Genomic DNA, 26073 nt, shown 5'->3' with positions numbered 1-26073 from the left:
AGTCTGACATTCAAGCCCTTCACAACCCAATCCCAACCCATCTTTCCAGTCTTAGTATAAGTTATTTCCCTTCCCATATTCTACAATCCTCCCAAAATGGTCTTCTACCTCTTTCTCATACACAGTTTTGTACTGGCTGTTCCCCATATCTGTAATACATCCCCAACTCAACTCTGTCTTTAGGAATTGGTAGCTTCCTTCAAGACTTAACTCAAGCACCACTTATGTTGTTTTCCTTGATCCTCTCCTTGTCTTCCTTCCCCCACCTCCCAAAATTACCTTGAAGTTGTTTTCTATATATTCCCTATGTGCTTATTTATATGCATGTTGTCCCCTCTGATAAGCTCCCTGATGACAGAAACTGTTTGATTTTTGTCTTTTCACCTCCAGGACCTTTTAGAGTACTTGGCACTAAGTACACACTTAAATGCTTGTTAAACGGTTTCAGTTTTTGTTTTTTGTTTTTTACCAGACTATAGGGATAGCCAAATCTTGAAGGGCTTTGAATGCCAAAAAAGTTTGATTCTAGAAGCAATAGGAAGCCACTAGAGTTTTTTGGGCCAGGAAATGGCATAATTAAACCTGTGTTTTAAGAATATAACTTTAGCAGCTATGGGGGAATACATTAGAGAGGGAAGAAAGAGAAAACAGGAAGACCAATTAGGAGCCTTTGTAGTAGACCAGGTAAAAAATGATAGATAGCTTGACTTAGAATGATGGCCCTGTGAATATAGAGAAAGGGAAGAATGAAGGAGAAGTTGTGAAATTATAAACTATAAGACCCAGTCACTGATTGAATAATGTGGTCTGTGAGTTGGTGGAGAGTGAGAAGTTGTAGACCAGGGTGACTGCTCTCTCCTGAGTCACCTTCTACCTATTTGGAAAGTCCTTAATCTCCTTTCCTTGATCATCCTTCCCTCTGTAAGTGCATTCCAAGGTACTATACTGAATTCTCTCTTTCTGCATCTTCTCTTTCAGTGACCTCATCAACTCCCATTTGTTTCATTATCACCTCTTTTGCAGGACTCCCTGACCTATAATATATTCAGCCCTAATTTTTCTCCTGACTCACTTTACCAATACCCCTACTTGACATTTTCAACTGAATGTTCAATTGACATACAGATAACTAGATAAAGCATTTATAAAGAATTGACTTTGTAGTAAGAACTGTCAGATATGTCTAAAACAGAACTCATGATATTTCCTGTCAAGCCCACTGCTTTTCTTAACTAATCAGTTTCTATTCAGACCATCACCATTCCCTCGGGGATGGCTCCTGTAGATGTGGGAGGTGGAATGCTTATACAGTTTAGTAATCCAATCCAGTTAGAAAGTCCAAAGAGAGCAATGTAAGATAAAGTTGGAAAGTAGATTGGAGCCAGATTGTGAGGGACCTTAAACTGCAGCCTCAGAGGAGTTTGTACTTTGTCCTAGAAGCAGTGGCAAGTCAGTGAAGGCTTTTGAGCGGATAGGAGTGACATGGTCAGACTTTGTGCCTATAGGAGATTATTTGGATGGGCAACTTACTGGAGCATCCATTGTAAGGGGGATGCTGAACACAAGGAAGCTGCTTAAAAGCCTTTTTAAATAGTCCAGGAACAAGTGATGAAGGCCTGAAACAGTGTGCTGGCTGTGTAAGTGCAGAGAAAGGAATGTATGTGAGAAACATTGAGTTAACAAGACTTGGCAGCTAAATGTGTTGAGGGAAAGGTTAAGAGTCAAAGGTAAGTAAAGAGGTTGTAAATTGGGGTGTCTCATGTGAAGAAAGTACCTGAAACAAAAATAATGAAGTTTAGAGGAGAGGCAGGTTTAGGGAACAAAATGCAATTCAGTTTTGAGCACAATAAATTTGAGGTGCCAGTGGAAACTGCAGATGGAACTGTATAGAAGCAGTTAACATGGTGAGAATCAATTCAGAAGAGAGAAGATGTATGTAGGTTTGGAAGTCATCGTTGTAGAGTTGATCATTTAATCCATATGCTTCCGTATACTGATGAAATCACCAAGCCAAAGAATATAAAGTCAGAAGAGGACCCAGACAGACCCAGGACAGCACCTTAAGGAGAGATACACACTTAGGGAGTAAAAAATAGATTGGGTACCAACAAAAGAGTCTGAAAGGAAGTAGTAGGCAGTAAAGTGTTAGAACTGACAGCAATGAATAAGTTTGAATTCCTCTGGAATCCAGGAGGATGCAGTGAATGGTCAACAGTATCAAAAGCTGCTGAAGAGAAGAGAACTGAATGGAACAGGCAGTTAGTTACTAAATGCCTGCTGTATATTAATTATCTCATTTACTGACAGGTCAGGAAGGGTGAGAACTGGAAAAAGAAATTGGACTTAATTCAGACAGCGGATAACCTTAGAGACAACAGTCTGTCAGTGGTGGTTGTGAGTTATTAAGAAATGAGGCTAGAGAAGTGAAAGCCACTCTTTCTGCCATCTTAGCAGTGAAAGTAAAGAGAAGAATGGGAGGGCCATTAAGCAATAGCAGGAGTTTGTGAACATTTGTAAACAAATTGAGTTTATTTGTTTGTTTGTTTTGAAGATGATGAGAGAGACCTGGGTATGTTTGTAGCTGGCCAAGAAGATTGTAAAAGGAACAAAAGCCTTTGGCATTTAAATTGTGACATTTATTTTACTTTAAATTAGAGTTTCTTAACTAGGGAGTTCATGGACTTTTAAAAAAAATTTTGATAATTATTCAATAAAATTAATTTCATTTGTAATCCTATGCATTTTATTTTATCCATTTAAAAATATTACTCTGAGAAGAGGTTAATAGGTCACTAGACTTACCAAAAGGGTCCATGACAACAAAAAGATTTAAGAACCCCTCCATTAGATAGAACAGTGTATTTTGTTTATTCCTAAAGTACTAAAGAAATGAATATATGGTAATACTTCATGTATCTGACCAACCACACCACCTGAAGCCTTGCTGAAAGCTAGGAAGGCATTGAAATAAGACTCTCAACTAACAAGTTGAGTGGCACATAATCCACATACCAAACCTTATGCACTTTATTCATAGGAGAGTGTTCAAGGACCTCACTGAGAATTTATTATTTAACACACAGCTGTCACATAATTGGTTATCAAACTTTTCATCCCACAGCCAGTTAGTAACACCGAACAAGGAGTGGGCTGACTGAGTGACCATGAGAAGTGATGACTCATGGTAGGAATCAAACGTGACAGAGGTTCAATTATGTCCCATATCCTCGCTTTATGGGCAGGGCAAAATGTAGTGTTTACAAAGATTTCTATCCTTAATTGTTAAAATAAAACAAGTTTGTGCTTGACTAAGTTTTATTTATTTGGAAAAATGATTTATGAAAAACCCTTTTTTCCTTCCTCAGTGAATCCCAGGTACATGAATAAACATGACATTACTGACTCTTAACAAACAGTGTTTAACTCAAGGACCAAAAGGCTTTCCAGTATGTGTAATTGTCTGATCAATGTGCCTGGATTTTATCTTTTAGTGACTGTTTTAGGAAATATCTTAAAGATCAAAGATGTTAGTAGCAGATTGGAGAAAGCAAGCTTCATGGTATGGATTATTTAGAACTTTTCATAATCTTCTCTGCCCAATGTTCTGAGATTCCATCAACTAAACAGGTTTTTCTTGTGCTGTTGCTTTGGTGGGGGGTGTCTGTGCTTAGCTAAGGGGCTTTCTCTTCTCAAAATTTCCAACTTTGACTCATGCCTTTGAGGCACATGGGTTTCTTAAATGTGCTTTTCTTTTAGCTCCACACTTGAGGAGAACAAGTTAATTTTGGAACATTTTGCAGTTATCTGTGAAGAGACTAAAAACTGAACTGTATAACCTCTTGAGAAGAATGCCCCCTTGCAAGAGCAGCTAGGAATGGGGTGGTCTCTCCTATCTGGGGGTGACCCAAGTGCACTTCTCTCATCTTGGCTGAATCCAGAAGCCTTCCTGTTTTAACAGACTCTTAACCATCCATGTCACAGCTTGCTTTTAAGATCCCACATTTCAGCACAGAAAAATTCTAAGCTATCTATTTGTCCATTGTGTGAGGATTTTTGTGTTCTTAGTAATCATAATTAGCCAAAGCTCCCCCTTTGTATTTTCTAATAGGCCCCCCAAAATAGCATTTCCTCTCATATCTTGTAACTATTCAGGAAAAGATACTAGATCAGAATAAGCTAGATATCTACCTTGGGAACAAAATGTTTAAAAAACACCTACAGCATTCATGGATTCTTAAAGACTATGACATAGTCTGGGGTTTTGTTGTTGTTAACCTTGTTCTTCCAGTAACAGTTGACCTACTTATGCGCCACACTCATGTACTTTCCTGTTGCCAACTATCAGCACCTTTTGAATGTTCTGCTTTTGCCTCAAATACAAGTTATGCGAAGGAGCTCCCCATTTCAGCTTCCCTGTCTCTGGCAGTGCTTTCATATACTATGTGTCACTCAATCTCAAAACCCTAGAGTCATCTCTCTCCTCATGGAGTCTCCCTCCTCGTTGGAAGGGACCTATGAAGTCATCAGGTACCAGTCCGGACCTTAATAAAGATCTCTTCTGCAATATCTCTGACTTCACTTGAAAACCTTTGGTGAGGGAGAAACTTGCTACCTCCAGAGTCAGATCAGGCTGATAGCTTTGATTTTTACATCACCTACATTCTCATTATATCTGTCTCCCTCTTAACCCTCCCAGAGAAACATTTCTTCCAGTAAAGAATTTTAAAAGAGAGACAGAGGAAAGCACAACTAACCACCATGTCAGGTAAGTCTGACGTCATATGCGTCATTCCATAACCATAGCCTCCATCTCTGCAAAGAAGTGGGAAAGGTATTTCCTCTGGGACCAAGCTTGGTTACTCTATTTTTACAGGATTCCATTTCAGCTGTTTTGTTGCTCTTTCCATTTACATTATTACAGTCATTTGCATATTGTTTTCCTGGTTATACTTGCTTCTGTTGGCTTTTTATCAGTTGGTATACCTTCCCATTCTTCTCTGTATGTACCATATCATCACTTCTTATTGCACAGTAATATTCCATTACATTTATGCATTACAGTTTGTTTAGCCATTCCCCAATCAATGTGCACCCTACAGTTTAATATTTTTACATTGTTTTTAAAAAGTAAATTATTATTTATTAACATTTTAAATTTCTGAGTTCCAAATTCTCTCCCTCCAGTCCATCCCCTACCCATTGAGAAGACAAGCAATATTATAAAAGTTATACATGTGAAATCATGCAAAACATTTCTGTATTAACCATGTTGCTAAAAAAAAAATTAAGAAAAATAAAGTGAAGGGATTATATTTCAATCTGCTTTCAGTCTATCAGTTCCCTCTCTGGGGATGGATGGAGATGTTTCATCCAGAGTCCTTTGGAATTGTCTTGGGTCATTATATTGATCAAAGTAGCTAAGTCTTTCACAGTTGATCATTTTTTGTTACAATATTGCTGTTACTTTGTACAATGATCTCCTAGTTCTATTCACCTCCCTTTGCAGCAGTTCATATCCAGTCCCAAGTTTGCAGTTTTTTGTTTTCATTTGTTTTATCTATTTTAGTCTTGTCTTCTCTACTAAACTTTGAACTTTTTAAGAGCAAGGCCACTGTTTTTTGTTATTCTCTTCTGTCTGCCTCTTCGAATTTGTCAGTGCTGGACACATTAGGTAATGAATTTTTTCCTGTTTTGAGTATAGCATTAGTCTATGGAAAAAGTGACTTTTTTAAAAATTTTGTTTCAGTCATCAAAAAGTCTGACTTCTCACTTTTTCCATGCCAATCCTCCCCCCAAATGAGAACAAAAGAAAAACAAAACCCATTACAAATGTGTGTAATCAAGCAAAATAAATTTCTACATTGGCTATGTCCAAAAAATTTTTAAAGTAATTTTTTCTAAAGGTAGTTAATTAATTGTAATTTTTAAAAAGTGCATGTAACCTGTTAGAAATTTGAGCAAGTATGTTCTCTGTAGTTTTGGGAGTGGTGATTATGACAGATTTTATTCGTGGCATAATTGTTCGTCTTCTTCTCCCAGATAAGTTTAGAGCCTAGCACAGAGTACTAAACTCAGTAAGCATTTTATAACCATTTTACAAAGAGGTTATATTGTTCTAAAAGTTTGTAAGTCATTTGTTTGGAACCTAGACTGTATTGTCCCATAAAAACAATATTTTGTATATTTCCAGACAAACCCCCACAGCCTTTTTAATCTATTCTAAATCCTAATAGTGTTGGCAATATTTTCATAAGAAAATCATTTAAAATTTTTCACTTTGCAGCACAGGAACACCCCTTTCTTTTCTTTTTCCATATCTGGGCATGCAAGAGATTCCCCAAGTTTCTTTGGTACCAATTCCAGTGACCTGGAGAAATAATGGGATGGTAATACAGAGGGGTAGAGAGACATAGGGTTGCAGAATGAGTTGTTATAGACTTTGAGTAAGGAGACCTGGGCTCAACTCCTACCTCAAATACCTCACCTCAGAAATATCCCCACACTGTGATCATAAGTAAGACACAAGCTCTCAGAACCTCACTTTTCATATCTGTAAAATATGGCTAATATCTGCACTGCCTGCATCACCACTGAATTGTTAAGAAAGCTTTCTGCAAACCTTAAAGTGATATATACATGTGAGTAAGTTGTTTTGGAGGGAGGTGAGGAGTAAGGTTCAGGATTCTGAGAACAGAAGCTGACAGTGACAAGTGACACTGCTGTGATTTTCTCCTCTCTCTCTGTTGCCACTGGCAGACGTTGTCTGTCTGCTGCAAATTTATGGAGAGTTTAGGATAAGATAAGATTGGCCTGGCCATACTTGGGGCCACATCCATCTGGGACTGGAGCTTCTATTGTCATTTGAAAAGTGTGGCGTTGACAAGTCCTGCCTATGTATTATTTGAGAGTAGAGTACAGGAAGGCATAGAAATGTGGATGCCAGCGTTTGAGTTGTAGAATCTTAAAAAGTTAGAAGTTCAAGGTCAAATCATTCAGAATACAAGTACATGCTTTAGGCAACAAATAATATATATACCAGTACTGCCCTTATATATACCAGTGCCTTCCTTATTGGTGTAGCAGTTAATCTCTTATTACCTTAACTGTAGTCTTTCTTGTAAATTGTGACATGAGAGGTCTTGATCTCTTGCCTCCTTCCCTCCCATTTCTGATGGTAACTTCTCTTATGGCAGAAAGTTTGGACTTCCCCCAAACTACCTTGTCTGCAACACACACTCTGTACATGTTTGTTTGAAAGATGGTACAGTAATTACCTATTTTAATTTGTATTCTAGAGATTTCTGGGAGTGATGAAAAAATGGTTTTGTTGTAATTAGATGAGCATTCCCATTAGGAAGTAGTTGCTCTGAAACTTTCCAAAGCCTATCTAAATCTGTTTGCATGTGGTTATTGAGGGAGTGGTGTCTTGTAAATGGTTAGGGCAAAGGAGGATCCTGTTTCTAATCTGAGCCTAGCAGCTGACTCATTCTGTTACTTCAGGCAAGTTCCTTAGGTTCCACTCATCTGTTGGAAAATGGAATACACAGCTACAGACTTACTGACAATCAGCAAGGTTTATTAAGTCAGATTTTCTTAGGCAAATATTTTTACTAAAAAGAGAAGGGGAACAGAAAGAACTACAAAATAAAAAAGGTTTAGAAATGAGAAGATATGTTCGTATATTTCTTTGTAACCAATCAGATCATCGAGATTTTGCCTGCCGTTGGAATTCTTAGACAATGAGTTGAAAAAAGAAGCTTCTGGTTTTGGAGCCCTTGGAAGGTAGCAGCTGTTTTTTTAAAAGCCTAGCTCTTCTGTCTCCTCCCCGCTAGGTGGCAGTAACAAACAAGAGAACCACATGTGAAATAAGACAACTTCTCTCCATTTGCAGGAGCAGAGTGCACCTTAGTCTTCTGGAATTAGAAATCAAAATCATAGAATATCAAAATAGTCCGTCTATACTTGAAAAAAAATCTACTCTGCAACATACCTGGCAAAAGTTCACCTAGTCTTTTCTAAAAGACTTCTAGTGAGAAGATAGTTACATTTTTGGATAGCTCGAATTGTGTGACCCTGGGCAAGTCACTTAAACCTTTTTGCTTCAGTTCCTTATTTGTAAAATGTGCTGGAGAAGGAAACGGCACCCCACTCCATTATCTTTGCCAAGAAAACCCCAAATGGGGTCAGGAAGAGTTTGAATGCAACGGAAACAACTCTTAACTAGATAATTCTAATTTCTAGGCAGGTAGGTGGTTCAGTGGTTAGAGTACCAGGAATTTATCAGCTGAAGGAAGCCAGGAGGTGGAGATAGTAGGGAGAGAGACCCTGGCAAGGGCAATATCCAATGAAGATGTCCAATCAAGGGTGTCTTGTACCAGGAACAGCAAGGAGACCAGTGCTACTGGGGAAGTGTAAGATGTAAGAAGATTGGGGAAAAGGGGAAGGCTTGAACACCAAACAGTTTGGCCCTGGAGGTAGTAGGGATCTGCTAGAATTTATTGAGTAGAAGAGTGACAAGTGAGAGAGTGGGGCTAGTAGAAAAAGCAGTCTACTGGAGAAGACAGGATGAATGGGCTCTCTGGTGCGTATAGAGGTATTTGCCTTGGCCAGGAGAAGGGCTACTTCATTATTTGAGGTGGGATGAAGGAGGAGGTAATCTAGATGATGTGAAATGAGGAGACAAAAAGAGGGAATTCTTAGCGAATGATCTCAGTTTTCCCAGTAAAATATAATTTCTCAGCTAAGGTTGGGGGGAAGGAAAGTCACGAAAGGTTTAAGGAGGAAAGAAAAGATTTGGAAGAGCTGCTGTGGTGAGTGGAACGGCGGCGAGCTAATTATAATTAGGGAGGTATGAAAGAATTACCTTGCAGCCTTGAGGGCCCGCTTGACTTTACCAAAACATAAATTTGTGACATTCTTAGGCCTCACTTCCATTCCTACCTCATTGGGCTGCTGTGAGGATCAAATGAGGTAATATTTTTAAAGTGCTTAGAACAGTATAAGGCTTATTCTTCCTCATTCTCTTCTCTATTTTGGACCCTTTGGTGAACTAATTCTTCTTCTTAGTCTCTAGGGTTTTAATTTTGTGATGCTGATTTTCTCCACTTTTGTTCAGCACCGTAGGAATTAGTGAGTTGTGGGAATGATCCAAGGCTGAGGCTTTCTTTTTTCAAGGCAAGTTCTTTATAAGATGAGGGGACAAGAGACTCAGAAGTGAGTGCCGCTAGTTCATATGCATCATATGGACAAAGAATAGGATTTGGAGTTGAAAGGCTGAGGGAGAATTAGAATGATGAGATTGTGGTCAGAATTTCAAAGTTCATAAACATAGAAGTGTGGTGTCCTTGTGTGTGATAATAAGATCATGGGTATGACTTCTTTGTGTGTGACTGAGGTGGAGTGGCCATGGAAAATGTGTAAGTTGAGGAACTGTGACATTAAAATGTTTAAAGGAGTATCAGTATGTATGCCGAAGTCCTTCAGTAAGAGAACAGGAGTTGTGGAAGACTGAGTGAGCCAAGCATTGAACTCATTGAGCAGAGAAGGGGAGTGTCCTGGAGATGAGTAGACAATAGTTACCTGAATTTTGAGTAATCCAGTTTGATACTAGACTCTGCAGGGGAGAATATGAGATAATAAGGTGCTAGATTATACCAGACAAACTAGTTTGAACTTTACTTGGTATTTTATTAGTTTATAATATCTTTTAAAAAATATCTTGTTTTTTCCCAGGTACATGTAAAAACAATTTTTTTTTTTATTTTGTAATGTTTAACAATCACTGCCATACAATTGCGATTTTATCCCTCCCCACCTACTCCCCACTACCCCCCTCCCTCCCCACGACTGCATACAATTCTGTATAGATTCTACATATACTTTCCTATTGAGTATATTTTCACTATAGTCATGCTATGTAGTCAGACTAAGATAAATGAAAGAAATCGTATAACAAATCAGAACATGATACACAAACACATACACATACACAAACATGATCTGCTACAATATGTGAGTGACTTCCATATTTCTCTCTCTGAGTGTGGCAGGCATGTAAAAACAATTTTTAACGTTCATTTTAAAATTTTGAGTTCTGAATTCTCTCCCACCTTGCTTCCCCTATCCCCTCCTTGAGAAGACAAACAGTTTGATACAGATTATACAATATGTGCAGTCATACAAAATACATTTCCATATTAGTCATGTTATGAAAAAAAGCCACAGACCCACACACCCCCCCACACACACACACACAATAGTATCCTTTAATCTGCATTCAGACTTCATCAGTTCTTTCTCTGGAAATAGCATTTTTCATTATAAGTTCTTTAGAATTTCTTGAATCATTGTATTTTTGAGAAGAGCCAAGTCATTCACAGTTGACCATCATACAACATTGCTGTTACTGTGTTCAGTGTTCTCCTGGTTCTGCTCATTTCATTTTGCATCAGTTCATGTAAGTCCAGGTTTTTCTGAGAGTATTCTCTTCATCATTTCTTATAGCACAGTAGTATTCCATCACAATCATATATCACCACTTGTTCAGCCATTCCCCATTTGATGGGCATCCCCTTCAGTTTCCAGTTCAATGCCACTGCAAAAAGAAGTACTATACATATTTATGTGCATATAGGTTCTTTTCCTTTTTGTTTTATGTCTTTGGGGTACAGATCTAGTAGTGATGTTTCTGGGTCAAAGGGTGTGGCACAGTCTTATGTAGCCCTTTGGGCATAGTTCCTGATTGCTCTCCAGAATGGGTTGGATCAGTTCACAACTCCATCAACAGTGTATATGTCCCAGTTTTTCCACATCCCCTCCAGTATTTGTCATTTTCTTTTTCTGTCATATTAGCCAGTCTGATAACTGTAATGTAGTACATCAGAGTTGTTTTAATTTGCATTTCTTTAATTAATAGTGATTTTAAGCATTTTTAATGTAACTATGGATGACTTTGATTTCATTTGAAAACTGCTTTTTCATATCCTTTGATCATATATCAATTGGGAATGACTTGTGTTCTTATAAATTTGACTCATTTCTCTATGTACTTGAGAAATGAGACCTTTATCAGAAAAGCTTGCTGTAAAAATTTTGCAGTTATGATTACACATGTAATATACACAGGTACTTCCCTCCATCCCTATTTTTCCTCCTATTTGTTTATCCTATTCTTTTTCTCTCCTTTCACCCTGTCCATCCTCAAAAACCTTTTGCTTCTGACTACCCTTTCCCCTAATCCACGCTTCCTTCTGTCAGCCCTCTCCTTATCTCTTTTCCCTCCTACTTTCCTGTAGTGTAAGATAGATTTCTATACCCAACTGAATCTTTGAGTCAGTTCCATTAAGAATAAGGTTCAAATGTTCCCCTCACTTCCCCTCTACTGCAGAAGCTCTTTTGTGCTTCTTTTATGTGAAATAATTTACCCCATTCTACTTCTCCCTTCTCTCTTCTCCCAGTGCATTCCTCTTTCTCACCCCTTAATTTTATTTTTTTTTAGATATTATCACATTCAACTCATACCCATTTTCTTTGTCTATGTATATTCTTTCTCACTGATCAGTGAGAAAGTTCTTAGGAGTAGTTTACAAGTATCATCTTCCCCTGTAGGAATATAAGCAGTTTAACCTTTGTTGTACAATCATTTTTCAGTCATTCCCACTTTTCATGACCCTATTTGGCAGATACTGGAGTAGTTTGCCATTTCCTTCTCCAGCTCATTTGACAGATGAGGAAACTGAGGCAAACGGGGTTAAATGACTTGCCAGAGTCACACAGCTACCTATGGTCTGAGTCTACATTTGAACCAAGGTCTTCCTGACTCCCAGCCTGGTGCTCCATTGGGCCACCTAATTGCTTATTAAATCCCCTATGGTACCTCTTTCCTGTTTACCCTTTTATGCTGTTCTTGACTCTTGTATTTGAAAGTAAGATTTTTCTAGTCAGCTCTGGTCTTTTCACCAGGAATACTTGAAAGTCCTCAATTTCATTGAATATCATCCCCCCTCCCAAGGATTATGTTCAGTTTTGCTGGAAAGATGATGCTTGGTTATTATAATCTTAGCTCCTTTGCCCTCCAGAATATCATATTCCAAGCCCTCCAATCCTTTAACTTAGAAATCTTGTGTTATCCTGACTTTGCCTCCATGAGTTATTCGATTGTGACTCTAGGATTTTTCAATTGTTTCTTTGAAGCTGTTTGCAGTATTTTCTCCTTGACCTGGGAGCTCTGGAATTTGTCTGTAATATTCCTGGGAGTTTTTATTTTATAATCTCTTTCAGGAGGTAAGTGTAGATTCTTTCAGTTATTATTTTGCCCTCTGATTCTAGGATATCAGTGTAGTTTTCCTTGATAACTTCTTAAAAGATGATTTCTAGGCTCATTTATTTGATCATGGGTTTCAGGTGGTCCAATAATTCTTAGAGTGTCTCTCTTCCTTCTATTTTCCAGGTCATTTGTTTTTCCAATGAGATAGTTCACATTTTCTTCTATTTTTTTCTTTTTTCTTTTTTTTTTATTTTGTTTGATTGTATTTCAATGTCTTGTGGAGTCATTAGATTTTACTTGTCCAATTCTGACTTTCAAGGAATTATTTTCTTCAGTGAGCTTTTATACTTCATTTCCATTTGACCAGTTCTACTTCTTAAGGAGTTTTCTTCAGTGAATTTTTGTATCTCTTTTTCCATGTGGCCAATTCTCCTTTCTTAAAGAGCTTTTCTCTGTAGTGAATTTTTATATATGTTTTTCCATTTGACCAATTCTGGCTTTTACAGAAACCATCTTTATAGGTTTTTGTGCCTCTTTTACCATTTGGCCTGTTCTGTTTTTAAGGTGTTAATTTCTTTCAGTATCTTTTGTGTGTGTGTGTGCTTCTTTTACCAAGCTATTGACTCTTTTTTCTTGATTTTCTTGCATCATTCTCATTTCTTTCTCCAATTTTTTCTCTGCTTCTCATTTGATTTTCAAAATCCTTTTTGAGCTCTTCAAGGAATTCTTTTTAGAGGGTGAGGGGAGAAACCTGACATCAATTTATATTTTTCTTTGAGACTTTGCATGTAGCTGTTTTCACTTTGTTGTCTTGAGTTTGTGTTCTGAACTTTCCTGTCACCATACTAACTTGCTATGGTCAGGTTCCTTTTTTTTGTTGTTGTGTGCTCATTTTTCCAGCCTATTTCTTGACTTTTAACTTTGGTAAAATTGGGCTCTGCTCCTGAGGTGGAGGAGGCACTGTTTCAAGCTTCAGGTATCTTGTGCTATATTCAGAGCTGGTTTTCAGGGTCTGTAAGTTTTCAGTTCTTCCAAGGTGGCATGATCTAAGGAGAGGTGGTTACTACTTTCCTGGCTTGTCCTCTAGTCTGTGAGTGACCACAGGTGCTCTTTTCCTCCCTGCAACTGTGGCTTCTTCCCTACACATAAGCTATGGTGTGCTGGTGCTTGCCCTTTCCCTGGACTGTAACCCAGATCCAAGTTTGGGCAGTGCAACAGAGTCATCTACCTTGTGCCAGCAGAAGATTGCCTTCCAACCAGTTGTCTGACCCTCTTACCATCTGTGAGCTGAGAGCTCCAGAAGTTACTGATTCAGTCACCACTAAGACCTGCTGCTGACTTAACTAGTACAGCCTGCACTGGACTGCTCCACTCTTATCCCAGTGCTACAGGCGTTTCCTGCTGGCCTTCTATATTGTGTCAGGCTGAACAATTGTTTCTCCCTATCCTTTTATGAGTTCTGCTGCTCCAAAATTTGTTTTGAGGTGTTATTTTAAAGTTTTTTGGAGGGGAATTTGGGGGAATCACAAACAAGCTCCTCCTTTCCCCTGCATTTTCACTCTGCCTCCATTGTTTATAATATCTTTATGCAGATGTTGGCCCAGTTAGCATAAATAGAGTTTGCTACTGGATTTCACTGCCTTCCACAGCCAGACTTGACCTCTCATCCCAAGCAACAGTACTAATAGTATCAGCAACCTGATGGATAAGCGTTTGTGTGTGGATCAACATAAACTATGGAAAACCCAATGAAAATTAGGGATGCCTAATGTTGAATTTAGCTTCCATCTTGTGTGTCTTTTTTGAAAAATTGCATAGCTTGTGTCATGAGGTACCATAAATGTATGCCTTGGATGTTACTTGTAACAGCACCTTGAATCTATTTGCTCTCTTTACTCATGGTACGCTCCTTATTTTCCCAAAGGAAAAAAAAACAAGCTGAGTCAAGAGACTAAGAGGGCATATTGAAGTAGTCCTTTTTTTCTAGTTTTCTCTGTAATTCTGTCACAATTTAGAGTTCCACTTTTTCAAGGTCTTTTGTATCTGTTCTCTTAATCTTCACAGCAATCTTGTAAAGACAGGTTAATAATTATTAAGACAAGGATTATTAATTCTATTTTCAGTATATCTCTTTACCAGTTTTTTCTCCCCTTCCCTTTCCTGGGTTGCTGTGAACTCAGGTCAGTACCTTTGACTATAATGCTTTCCTTCCCTATGGAAACCCAACATCAAAGTTGAACTCATAGTCTGCCTTTCATGAAGCCTTCCCTAGTCACTCCAGTCTACATAGATCTCTTACTCCTCTGGATTCCATCCTGGTTAATACTTAACTTATATTAGTACTCACTCATGTGGCTTTTAACCTGAACTTGTTAAATGAAACCCATAGCTTCATGTGGCATAGCTGAGTCAGGAGGTGTTAATGGCAGATTAACCATTGACCATGTGGGTACTTCATCACAGAAGAAGAAATATATCTCTCCCACTTCCATAAGAGACTGAAACTTCAGGGAGATTATTTGAGTCAGACAAATATTGAAACCATACTCACTGTGTCTTGCCTCTTGATCTAATAGTGATTTCACCCTTGAATTTCTGTTTCTGCATCTGGCTTTCCGCTTCCTTAAAATCCCTAGGATTTAGGTGACATTGGACTTCACTCTGGGCTGTCAGTTGACTGTGCTTGCTTGAACCCTTATTCACACCTTTCTACTCCTCTCTTTCCCCAGGTGGGAATTGCCTCAATTTGGGTGAGATAGCTCTCCCTCCACCTAGATAACAGGAATTCCATAAGTAATTATTGTGAATTTTGTAGAGAACAACTAATTAGGGAAGCAGCATATCTACTCAGGAAGCGGTTGAGTAATGCTACAAGACAGTGTGACTAAGTTAAATCTTGGGGGCCAACGTGGTATTTCAAACGAAAGAAAGATCCTAATGAACTGAGGTTTAGGGGTTTGGTTTTGGTTTTTTGGCAGAGGTGGAGGGGACGATTTAAAGGAGGAGAAATAGAACTTGAGTTAGGCTATGGAGGTAGGATTTGAACAAGAGAAAAAGAGTAATTGTGGCTTGGGGGAAAGGAGATGGTAAGCAGACTAGCCTAAATGGAGTGCAAGGCCCCCAGCCAAAAAGGAAGAAATGGGATTAGGGCAGTGCAAAAATGTACATTTGTGTTTGTATGAAACTTAGGATCAGCACCTAGCACAATAATCATTCATATTAATACTAATGTTCATTAACGGGGGAAAAAATTGTAGCAGCTTTGCTGAATTACTAACAAAAAGAGGAGGAACTTAGGACACAATATTAAATATGTAGCTCAATTATTTTAAATTTCTTCCAGCAACTCCATGAATCAGTGAAGAGGAATCGGGATAGTGCTGGCTCCCCTCAGAATGGAGATCAACAGAATGGTTATGGAGAAATGTTTTCTGTGCACAAGAAACCACGCCATGAAGATACTCTTGGGGTTAGTGTCTCTTCTAATGGGATGCCTCCGTTGTCCCCCATGCATCAGCTTGACAAGTCATCTGGAGGAGATGCCTTACAGCCCAATGGAAAACATTCACTGGGACTAGATGTCATCAACAAAAAATGTCTTCCAGATTCTAACCTACACTCAAATGGCAGCACTAATGCAAATGATTCATTTCAAATCAGTTTGAATAAAGAACTGAAACAAGAGCCCGTAGATGACCTTCCTTGTATGATCTCTGGAACAGGCGGGTCTATGTCTCAAAGCAACTTAATGCCTGACCTAAACCTTAACGAGCAGGAGTGGAAGGAGCTCATTGATGAACTTAATAGATCAGTACCTGATGAAGACATGAAGGATCTATTTAATGAAGATTTTGAGGAGAAAAAGGATACAGAGACTTCAAGTTCAACTACACAAACCCCACTGCCACACGACATCAATATTAAGACTGAATTTTCACCAGCAACCTTTGAGCAGGAGCAGTTAGGATCTCCACAAGTAAGATCCACGTCTTCAGGGCAGACCTTTATTGGGGCATCATCTGTAGCTGTGAGTACAGCCTCTCCAGTTATAGGTGCCTCTCAGACTGGGTTCCAGGCTACTGGTCCGCCAGGGGCTGAAAATCCCAACCAGACCATGATGCAAGCATCAAACCAGTCTCAGAATGTACAGAGGCCTCTAGCCAATGTTTTATTATCTGGTCAGGGCTCTGGAGGGAACAAAGAAATGTCCTCTGCCCACCAGCTTCAGCAGATAGCTGCCAAGCAGAAGAGAGATCAAATGCTTCAAAACCAACAGCAAACTCAACAAGTTCACCAACCTGGTCAAATGACCAATTGGCCTCCCTCTGGTCCTTCTCATAGTCCATTAGCTGTCCCCTACTCTGTGGAGAACCCAACTAGCCCTTCAGTTTACCAGCAAGATTTCAGCAACCAGAAGCTCATGATGTCCAACATAACCAATAAGAGTTCACCTAGACCCGGAGGTAATTACCTCCAACCTAGCCACGTAGGCCTGCTGACTCACCAGCCAAACACCTTGAACCAGAACTCTGTGGCTGGCCAAGCATCCATGCTTGACTATGGCAACACCAAACCTCTTTCCCATTACAAAGCTGATTGTGGACAAGTATCTGGCCAAAATAAGGCACCCATGTTAGCTTATCTGCCACAGCAGCTGCCTCATATGAATGAAGAACAAAACACATTGTATATGTTGAAATCAAAGCCTGGAAATATTCCCTACAGACCACTGGTTCCACATAGCCAGGTAAACAGATTTGGATATCAATTGCTCTGTGATAGAATAAACTATTGAAGTGAATGGTGGGAAAGGGAACTGTGGGAATCAAAGGAAGGGAGCAACTGCTGTTAGTTTGTTACATCCTGAAAGCATGTCTGAGTTAAAGAAAATCCAATCTGAAAATCCTAATGTGCAAAAAAGATCATTTGGAGAGTCATGCCCTAACTTTTAAAAATGCAGCTTCCTCATACATTTAAAATATGATTAAGCTTGCCCACATTGGCCATACCCATTTCAAAAACATAACCGTTGTGTCACATCATTGGTGTTTCACATGTTTTGTGGTTTCAACTTCATAGAAATTGGCAAACACCAACTTGCCTTCTTCATTGCTTCCATCTATCCTAGTGTTTCTGCATCTCTAGGCAGACAATCCCTGATTTTTTTGGTAAACAGAAATAATTTCAGATTTTCACTACCTGAGTAGCCCTCCCTGTGGCACTCAGAGAAGTGTGGCTGATTGTAGGAGCGCTGCCTGCCGTGGTGTAGCAGCCCGGCCTGGGGAAGAGGAAGGCAAGCTTAATGGAGAGTTTACACTCATTTTTAACCAGCTTTCTGTTCACTGGTTTTTAAATTTTTAATTCTCTCTTTCCAGTGTGCCTTAGTCTAAGCATAAGATTCTGAGAAACAAAGAATGTGATATTATTCAACATATAGATGCTCTTCATGAAGTATTTTGTATGAAAATAAAATTCATATGTTAATTAAAGTAATAGCTAAGACTCAGTCGGACAACTGAGGCTCAGTGGAGAGAGCTCTAGGCCTAGAGATCGGAAGGCTGGCCTGAGATACTTCCCTGGGCAAGTCACTGAACCTCTCTGTTTCACCTTCCTTCACTGCATCTACCTAGCAGAGTTGTTATAAGGATTGAGGATCAGATGAGATAATAGTACAGTGCCTAGCACATGGTAGGCACTGTTTAAATACTTGTTCCTTTTCCCTTCTCCCTTAAAAAACAAGCAAACTAGGATATTTGGCTTTTTAAAAGTCGAACTTCCCAGTGAGTCCTCACCTGCCACATTGTTTTGCCTCTCTCAGGTGCATCTCTCACTCATTTGTAAGCCTAATGAATGCAGGGACTGCATTACATCTAAACTGTATATCTCTACAGTGTTCTGTACATAGGAGGCATTTAATAGATGTCTTTTGAATGAAGGCTTTTTAAAATTCATTCTAGTTATTTGTGGGATCCTGTTCATCTTGAATCAAGGATTTGTATTTTTTTTTTTTAACAAATCCATTCACTTGAGTCCTGCTTTCATGATTGTTAGGGAAGTAAATTATTCTCTCAGAGATATGTTTCTTAGCTTATTTTTTTAAAAGTCTAATAATCTGGGTCTAATGAATAGAATCTGATCTGAGTCTCAACCTGACAGAGCTTACTTCAAATTAATCCATGGATTTGGGGATTACTTCAAAAGGTTTTGTTGTATTTTTAGTAGTAAAGTCTCACTGATAAAAACTAAGATGAAAACCTGGGTTTCTACAAAACTTCTTTTAAACAGTAGTTTAAAAGCTAGAATTTTTCTGGTCACCTTCAGCATTCATTTCCTTTGCAGTCCAACATATAACAGAAAATTCCCATTTCAAAAAATGCAGTGCAAACCCACTATCAAAATGGCACTTTTTGACTCGTGTGGTCAGCCTATTGAAACCATTCTCTGTAGTACCTGCTACATAAAAGTGTCAGATATGCAGACAAATGCTTGATAACTTTGTTTTTAAAAAACAACCTTTAAAACCAGTCATTCTGTAACTTGGAAACGAAGTCTTCTTTCATGATCCTAAGACTGCTTGTATTTGGTTGATGGTCAGTTGTTTTGAACAGAATTTCTCAATTCTGCAGAATCCCTGACTAACTTGTAAGTGACATCTGTTTGGCAGGACCAGAACCCGTCTAATGTTCCTCGTGTCCCGGTGTCTGTGCCAGCGTCAAGTGTTGGCACCCAGCCACCAGCTGTCTCCATGGCAAATACCCATGGTTCTGCTGCCTATCTCAACACCCAACAACAAGCAGCAGCCATGAAGCAGCACCAGCTGCTGCTAGACCAGCAGAAGCAGAGGGAACAGCAGAAGCAGTTGCAGCAGCAGCAGCATTTCCTGATGGGGCAGAGGCAGCAGCAGCTTCTGGCTGAGCAGGTGAATAAGAGGAGGGACTGCACTGTAACTCTCTACTTCAGGTCCCCTACATTCACTTTCAAGGCCAGGGCCAAAGAACTGTCACTCTGTGTGTCTTTGGTGGAGTCAGGCAGCTTTGTATGTCTGAGATCATTGTGTTTTATACTTACAGCTGCCATAGGCAGATCTGCCATTTTCTTAACTGAATTTCCTGCACTTATTCTCTGGGCCCATCACGTGGACTCTTTATGGAATCAGTGGCTTGTGTTGTACTATACACGATCAGCTACCTTGTGCAGTGGATTTTTTTATAGGCCTTTTCAATTTTATAGGTCCCCAACACTCTGAATGGGTAAGAATAGGCCACTTGAACCTGAGGACCAGTGGCCTTCCACCGCCACTAACTTGATAATCCATGTAATCATCTAGTATACTCAGGCTATATAAATGGGCATTTTTCAACGATCCTTCCATATCACTAAGACATTTCAGTGGAGTTAAATGTCCTTGTTTTAGAAGAGTTCGACTTTTCTAATTATTCAGTCATTCAGTCAAAAAGCATTTATTAGCACCATGCTAGGAAGGGGAAATACAAAGAATGAAACTCCCCTTAGGTGGGGAGCCACAAGTACATATCACAAATATAAAGTGAATAAACAGAGATATATGCGAAATAATTAAATACAAGGTAGTTGGAGAGGGAGGGTACTAGCATTTGAGCAGGCTCAGAAAGGCTTTATGTAGACAGAAGATAGTAAAGCGAAGAGAGGGACATCATGAGGAGGAAGGAATGAGAGAGTGAATCCCACATATGAGGGGGAGCCTTTGCAAAGACCTACGGATAGGAGATGGAGGGTTGAGTGAAGGCAGCAGAGAGAAGGCCAGTTGGGCTGAATCAGAGAGTTCTGGATGGATGATGATGTCTGATGAGGCAAGAAAGTTAGGTTGGGATCAGGTTGTAGAGAACATTAAAAGCTAAACAGATGAACTGATGTTTTAATCCAGGAGCAGCAGGTAGTCTGTGGAGTTGATTAAGTATCAGTACCAAGTAGTCCCGTTGCAGTGATTTGGGAACTTCCATTTATTGCAGCAATTTCAGATTTGAGTTTTCCGAAGTTTTAACTGGTGTATACACTGCTGCCTGACCTGTAGCTTACCGCTCCCTAAATATGCCTCCCCTTCTACTTTTAAAAGGAAGCTGCTGCCTACTGCCTACAGCCAACTTAAAGGGCAGGGCCTGAATCTTTGTTACATCATCAGAGTGGCCCTGAGCTTTTAGTCTGGAAGAAGCCAGGGGTTATTCAGTTTTTGTTTGATTCTCCCCTGCTTCGTTCTGTTTATTGTTGTTTTTCTTTTTTTCCAGGAGAAGCAGCGTCAAGAACAGCAGTTTCAAAGACACCTGACCCGGCCACCACCTCAGTATCAAGAGCAAAACCAGACTGCCTACCAGCAGGTTGGACAATTTACAGGTAAAAAGAGGCTTAACATTGTTAACAAAAACAAATTGTGTGTTGGGCATAGTAGAAGCCAGAATTCTCTGGATAGGTTCATTTCTTCATAAGATCATAAATCTAGATCTGACAGAAACCTCAAGAGGCTGTCTATAAATACAGATGAGGAAATTGAGGCCCCTGGATGTTAAGTGACACTTCACTCAAGTTACGTAGATAGTAAGCATCAGATGTGGAATTTGAGCCCAGATTCCAGGTTGTATCACGGGACAATGGAAAGAGCCTTGACCAGAGCTCCTTGGTCCAAATCTCACCACTGATGTTCGCTATTCATGTGACCCTGGGCAAGTCACTTAATCTCTATGAGCCTCAGTTTCCTCATCTGTAAAATGAGACGGTTGGACTAGATGACGTCTGAGGTACCTTTTGGCTCTAGAGCTGTAATCTTAGGGTCCTCTGACCTCAGAGCCAGCTCATTTCCCTCTGTTGGGACCTTTTGTGGATTTTCTAGGGCACCACTCTGATCATTTCACTTTACATAATTATTTCTTTACACTCACTCACTAGTCTAAACAACACAGCCTTCCCAACATGCTCCATCCTCCTTCTGCCCTCCCTCCTTTGCATACGCCTAGAACGCAATGTCTGTCCTCCCCATACCTTCATTTCTCATCTTCTAAAAAGATTTAGTCTCTCCCTCCCTTCAAAGCTCTGTTCATATCACATCTCTGTAAAGCCTTTCCCAACATCAACATACCCAACGACAGTCAGGGCCACTTCTCTTATTCTTCCTTCTTCTTTTCTCACCCTCTCCTTTCTGTTTAGCTCACTTTCCCTTTCTTAGTGCAGTATTTGTTTTTATTGGAGAATAATCTCCTTGAGGGAAGAGCCTGTGTTGTATTTTGGTAGCTCGAGTACCTTGCACGTAGTAGTTATTTAGTAAATGTCAGTTATTACAGAATTTGTAATCCCTAACAATACTGCCCATGTGAAGTTGACAATTCCAGAAGTTGTGCTTTGAAGGCAGCTAGAATTTTGAGGAGGGTACTATAATAAAAATGGAGGTGGGGAAGGAATATATAGATGTAAATAGATACCTACACACACACACACACACACACACACACACACACACACACACACGTTTAAAAATTTCTGGTCCCTTTTTATGAGCCTTTTCTTGCTAGACTCACAGGAGTGGAGAACCCGTGACCTGTGTCAGAGCATAGTACCTTCCTAATAGCCAAAATAGAGCTTCCTGGGTCTGAGGAAATTGCTTTGCTTCCACAGCTACATGTTAATAACTGGTTCTGTTTCTGTTGCCGAGATAAGAAGAGACTTAGGAAAGTATGTTCCCCAATATATTTTGCTTCACATCCTTTCTCTCTCTTTAGCCAGACCCGAATTCAAAGGCAGCTTCTTATGTGAAAAGTGTTGCTAAAAACAAAATTGTTGGCAAACACATGAAAGGTAGAATGTAGTTGTTGTTATTCATCACACACAACATTCCATCTCCTACCTCTTTGCACAGGCCATCCTCATATCTGGGCTGCCTTTTGACCTCTTAGAATAGTTCCTTCCAAGGTGACTTCACACTCCATCTCCTATATAGTCTTTCCTGATCTATCCAGCTCCACCCCATGAAAATCATGGTGAATTAACTTTGTCTGTACTCATCAGTGCACATGTAGAACATGTTTCCCCTGTAAAATGTAAGCTCCTTGAAGGTGGGGGTGTATCCCCAGGTTTCAGCAGTGTCTGGTACCCAGCAATTGGTCAGTACTTGTGGGCTGTTTGATGGCTTCTCATCTCAACCAACATTTTTGCCAGGACAGAGCTTGTTCCACTTAACTGTGTGGATGGCAGTTTATATTGACATTTGTAATATTTTCCCTCCCTTCCTATCTGTGCTTTTTGATCATTTCTAGAGAAATCAGCCTTCTCTATTGAATTACAACAGAGCTCCGTTGGAATCTGTGTGGTCAGGTCCTAATGATACTGCTGGTAAATATGAACATTATAAACTGCAGATCGTTATGAATCTTCAATGGAGGATACATCTTCTTAGTAAAATTTTAGTAAAAGTTTTGTCATAGATGCCAAACACCAGAGTTTGTCAGTTTAGTTTTATCTTCTCTGTCAGTCAGTAAAGGTTTGTGAAAACCCTGCTATGTGTCAGTTATTGCGCTAAGCTCTGAGGATATAAATCCAAATAAGAACAGTCCCTTCCCTCAAGGAAGTTACACACACACACACACACACACACACACACACTCTCTCTCTCTCTCTCTCTCTCTCTCTCTCTCTCTCTCTCTCTCTCTCTCTCTCTCTCTCTCTCTCTCTCTCTTCAGAAATATCCAAACACTGTTCGGCTTCTGGGAAATAGGAGAAGGCTGTGTTGAGACTTCTCCTTAGAGAGAGGCCCCATTGCTCCTAGCCTTGCTCTTCTGTCAGGAGCAAGGCTTACTGATAGACTATGAGTACCAGGCAGATTCGGTCTTTTTTTTAAATTTTGAATAATATTTTTTCCCAATTACACGTAAAAATAATTTTTAACATCTTTTTTTTTTTAATTCTCTCTCCCTCCCCTGATCCCTTCCTGATTGGGCAAGCAATTTAGTATAAGTTATACATGAGCAGTCATGCAAAACATATTCCATATTAGTCTAGGCAGATTCAGTCCTGCAGGATGAGATTTCCCAGTGATGAGTTTCCTGGGGAAGGAAGGCATGATGGGAAGGTCCAGAGAAGTTCAGAAGCAGCGTAGCTGTGAAAAATTGTATAAATTTGGTCTGTCTTTGATTTAGATGTTAAGAGAAGAGAAAGAGATACAGATAATTTGTAAAAATCAGTCCCCAAAGAATCACGGTATTATTTCCATCATGTGGAATGTTTTCTCTGGATTTGGCCTCTGTTCTCTGGGAAGCCCTCCTGACCACCCCTTCCACGGGGACCATTCTCTGCCTGCTTTAAGTGCCTTGGAGCTTGACCTCTGCACAAGATTTCTGTCCCTTACAGGCTGCCTTGTGTTATTTTATCTTCTTTCCCCAGCTACGTAAAGAGTAAGGTCTTGAAGCACATAGACCATATATTAGTCACTCAGTAAATAATTGGATGCTTGATTGAAAGAGTTATTAAGAAAATCATCTACTTCGTCTTTCAGGGTCATCAGCCGCCATGGCTGGAGTGAGTAACCTGGGTCCACCCAACTCTAGTAGTCCCCGGATGTTTCCTCAGATTCAAATTGGACCCGGACATGGTTCTGTTTCTTCCATTCCTTCAAATCCAAACCAGCAGGATCGAAGTGTGGCTCAGTATGCTGGTGCACAGAACCTTCAGAGAGGAAGCCTGTACAGCGTGGCACCTGGCATGACTCAGATGGTTCCCCAGCACACACCTCAGGCCTCCAATGGGCATGCCCACATGCCACGGCAGCCCAATGTTGGCCAGAGCAACACGGTTTCTGCTAGCTATGGTCAAAATGCCCTGGGGAATGCTGGGCTTCCTCCACAGCACAGTAAAGGGGCCCTGAATCCCACTTTATCTAAGCCCTCTTTGCCCAGAGTGCCTGCTGCTGTGGGAGCCCAAAATCCATCATGGCAGCACCAAGGTGTGCCCAGCATGAACAGCCAGCCACAAGGGAGCAGCAGTGGGAGCCCTTTTCCTGCCCCCTCCACCTTCCACATGCAGCAGCCCCACCTGAAGATGACTAGCCAGCAGTTCCCCCAAGGAGGGCCTCAGGTGAACCTCGGCACCAGCCGGCCAATGACATCCATCAGCTCTGCTGTGTCAGGGCAGATGATGTCCTCCATGAGCACACAGCAGAGGACGAGTGCTTCTGCCCAGCAGCAGGTACCCTCTCAGCAAGTGCTGCCCGGGATGAGCTCGGCTGTCCCAGACCTGACTGCATTCAGCCAAAATCCAAACCAGCAGCTGGCAAATAGAGCCGGGCTGCACTGTGGTCAGGGCTATCAAGTGAGGACAGCAAATCAGGAGCTCCCTTTTACCTATAGCGCTCCACCGGGCAATAGTGGGTTACAGAATATAACTGGTGACACAGATCTGATAGACTCCCTGCTGAAAAATAGGACTTCAGAAGAGTGGATAAATGACTTGGATGAGTTATTAGGAACACATTAACATGGAGTTCAGGGTATCCTGGTTTTGCTACATCCTACATTTTGGTTCTTAACATCAAGAACTTTTGGACCAAAAACCTGTGGCATTGAGGAGCTTTGGAAACCTATTGGGAACGGCCAGGAAATGGACATGCTGCTTCTCACCAAGCTGTAGTGCCCTGTTCTGATGGCACCCGCCATCTGCACCTCATGGGGACACTGCATGGGGGCAGGTGGGGCCCATGGCATTGGGTGTATTCTGTTAGTGATATCACATGGTGGGGAGAAAAAACAGAAGGCTTTTAAATGTGCATTTATATTGAAAAGACCAAAAATGTAGTATCGGACTGGAAAAAAAATCAGTGCCATTTTGTTACTAAACCCAATTTCCCCCTCCATTTTCCATATTTCTAGATGCTGTATTTGTTTTGTTTTGTTTTTTAATTGTTTTGTAGCCAGATTTTATGCAATTTGTTTCATAAAGATGATAAAACACATTTTGTCAAATGCTTGGTTAAGTCAGTTGTGATATTAGCAAATCTGGAGGCTTATCATCCTAATTGTTATGGCAAGCCTTTATTTTCATTTTTGGAAGGGAGTAGGATGAGATTGTTTGTGAGAGAAAACCAGCATTTTGTCTTAATCCACCAACATCCCCACATTCACATCTTTTGTGGCTAAGAATGGTGCGTTTGAGTATCTGATGGAGGTTTCTGCTCATTTTTGAGATGAAAAGGAAGGGTTGTCATCAAGCTGATGGTCAGTTGCTGTCGGACTTCTTGTGGCTACCAACTTCAGTACTCAGATGTTGTTACCAAACCACTCTTGAAGGACCCTGAGCCCTTCTTTCACTTGTTTAAAGAGAGACTTTCTTTTGAGAGAGAACAAAGGTTTTTTGTTTTGTTTTTTAATTTTTTGTCGTTGCTGTTGTTTTGTAAGGCTTGTGCCACCACAGTCCATTGGCACCACCTTCCTAAAAGGGAGTTCCTGTGCTTCAGAGAGTGGATGCTGTGGTTAGGTCCAGAATCTTGTGACTGACTGTGTGACCAAACCCAGAAACTCTTCACCTAGCGTAATGAAAGCAAAGCAAAGTCCAAATAACAGCTGTCTGTGCTATGGAAATAGATTTTTGGTTTGTTTTTTGCTCTTCTCTTGTCTTTAGAAGTCTCCCTTTAAACACTTCTTGACTGGAGTGACTGAGGGCTTACCTGTCCCCAAGAAAATCTAAATTCCTTTCTAAAAATGCTGCCTATATAAGTAGCATGAGCATAGCAGAAATCACCAAAGTGATCTGTGAGGGTTTGGTTCATTCAGGGTGAAAGAAACAGTGATAGTATTGGG

The 26073-nt window shown here is 40.2% G+C and overlaps 1 protein-coding gene across 1 annotated transcript in view; it reads left to right on the top strand.

Annotated features, from left to right (window-relative positions):
- The window catches only part of MAML1 (mastermind like transcriptional coactivator 1), a 49075-nt gene extending 23846 nt beyond the window's left edge, over positions 1–25229 (top strand). Inside the window, exons 2-5 of the mRNA XM_072631260.1 lie at positions 15609–17012; positions 18930–19184; positions 20527–20632; positions 23778–25229. Of these exons, the coding sequence (XP_072487361.1) occupies positions 15609–17012; positions 18930–19184; positions 20527–20632; positions 23778–24754 (2742 nt within the window). The 3' untranslated portion in view covers positions 24755–25229. The remainder of the gene's footprint in view (positions 1–15608; positions 17013–18929; positions 19185–20526; positions 20633–23777) is intronic.
- The last annotated feature ends 844 nt before the right edge of the window (positions 25230–26073 follow it).

The sequence above is a fragment of the Notamacropus eugenii genome, chromosome 1 (assembly GCF_028372415.1).
Source record: "Notamacropus eugenii isolate mMacEug1 chromosome 1, mMacEug1.pri_v2, whole genome shotgun sequence".
Taxonomy (NCBI): domain Eukaryota; kingdom Metazoa; phylum Chordata; class Mammalia; order Diprotodontia; family Macropodidae; genus Notamacropus; species Notamacropus eugenii.
The sequence above is the reverse complement of the archived record's forward strand: the minus strand, read 5'-3'. Positions and strand labels throughout refer to the sequence as shown.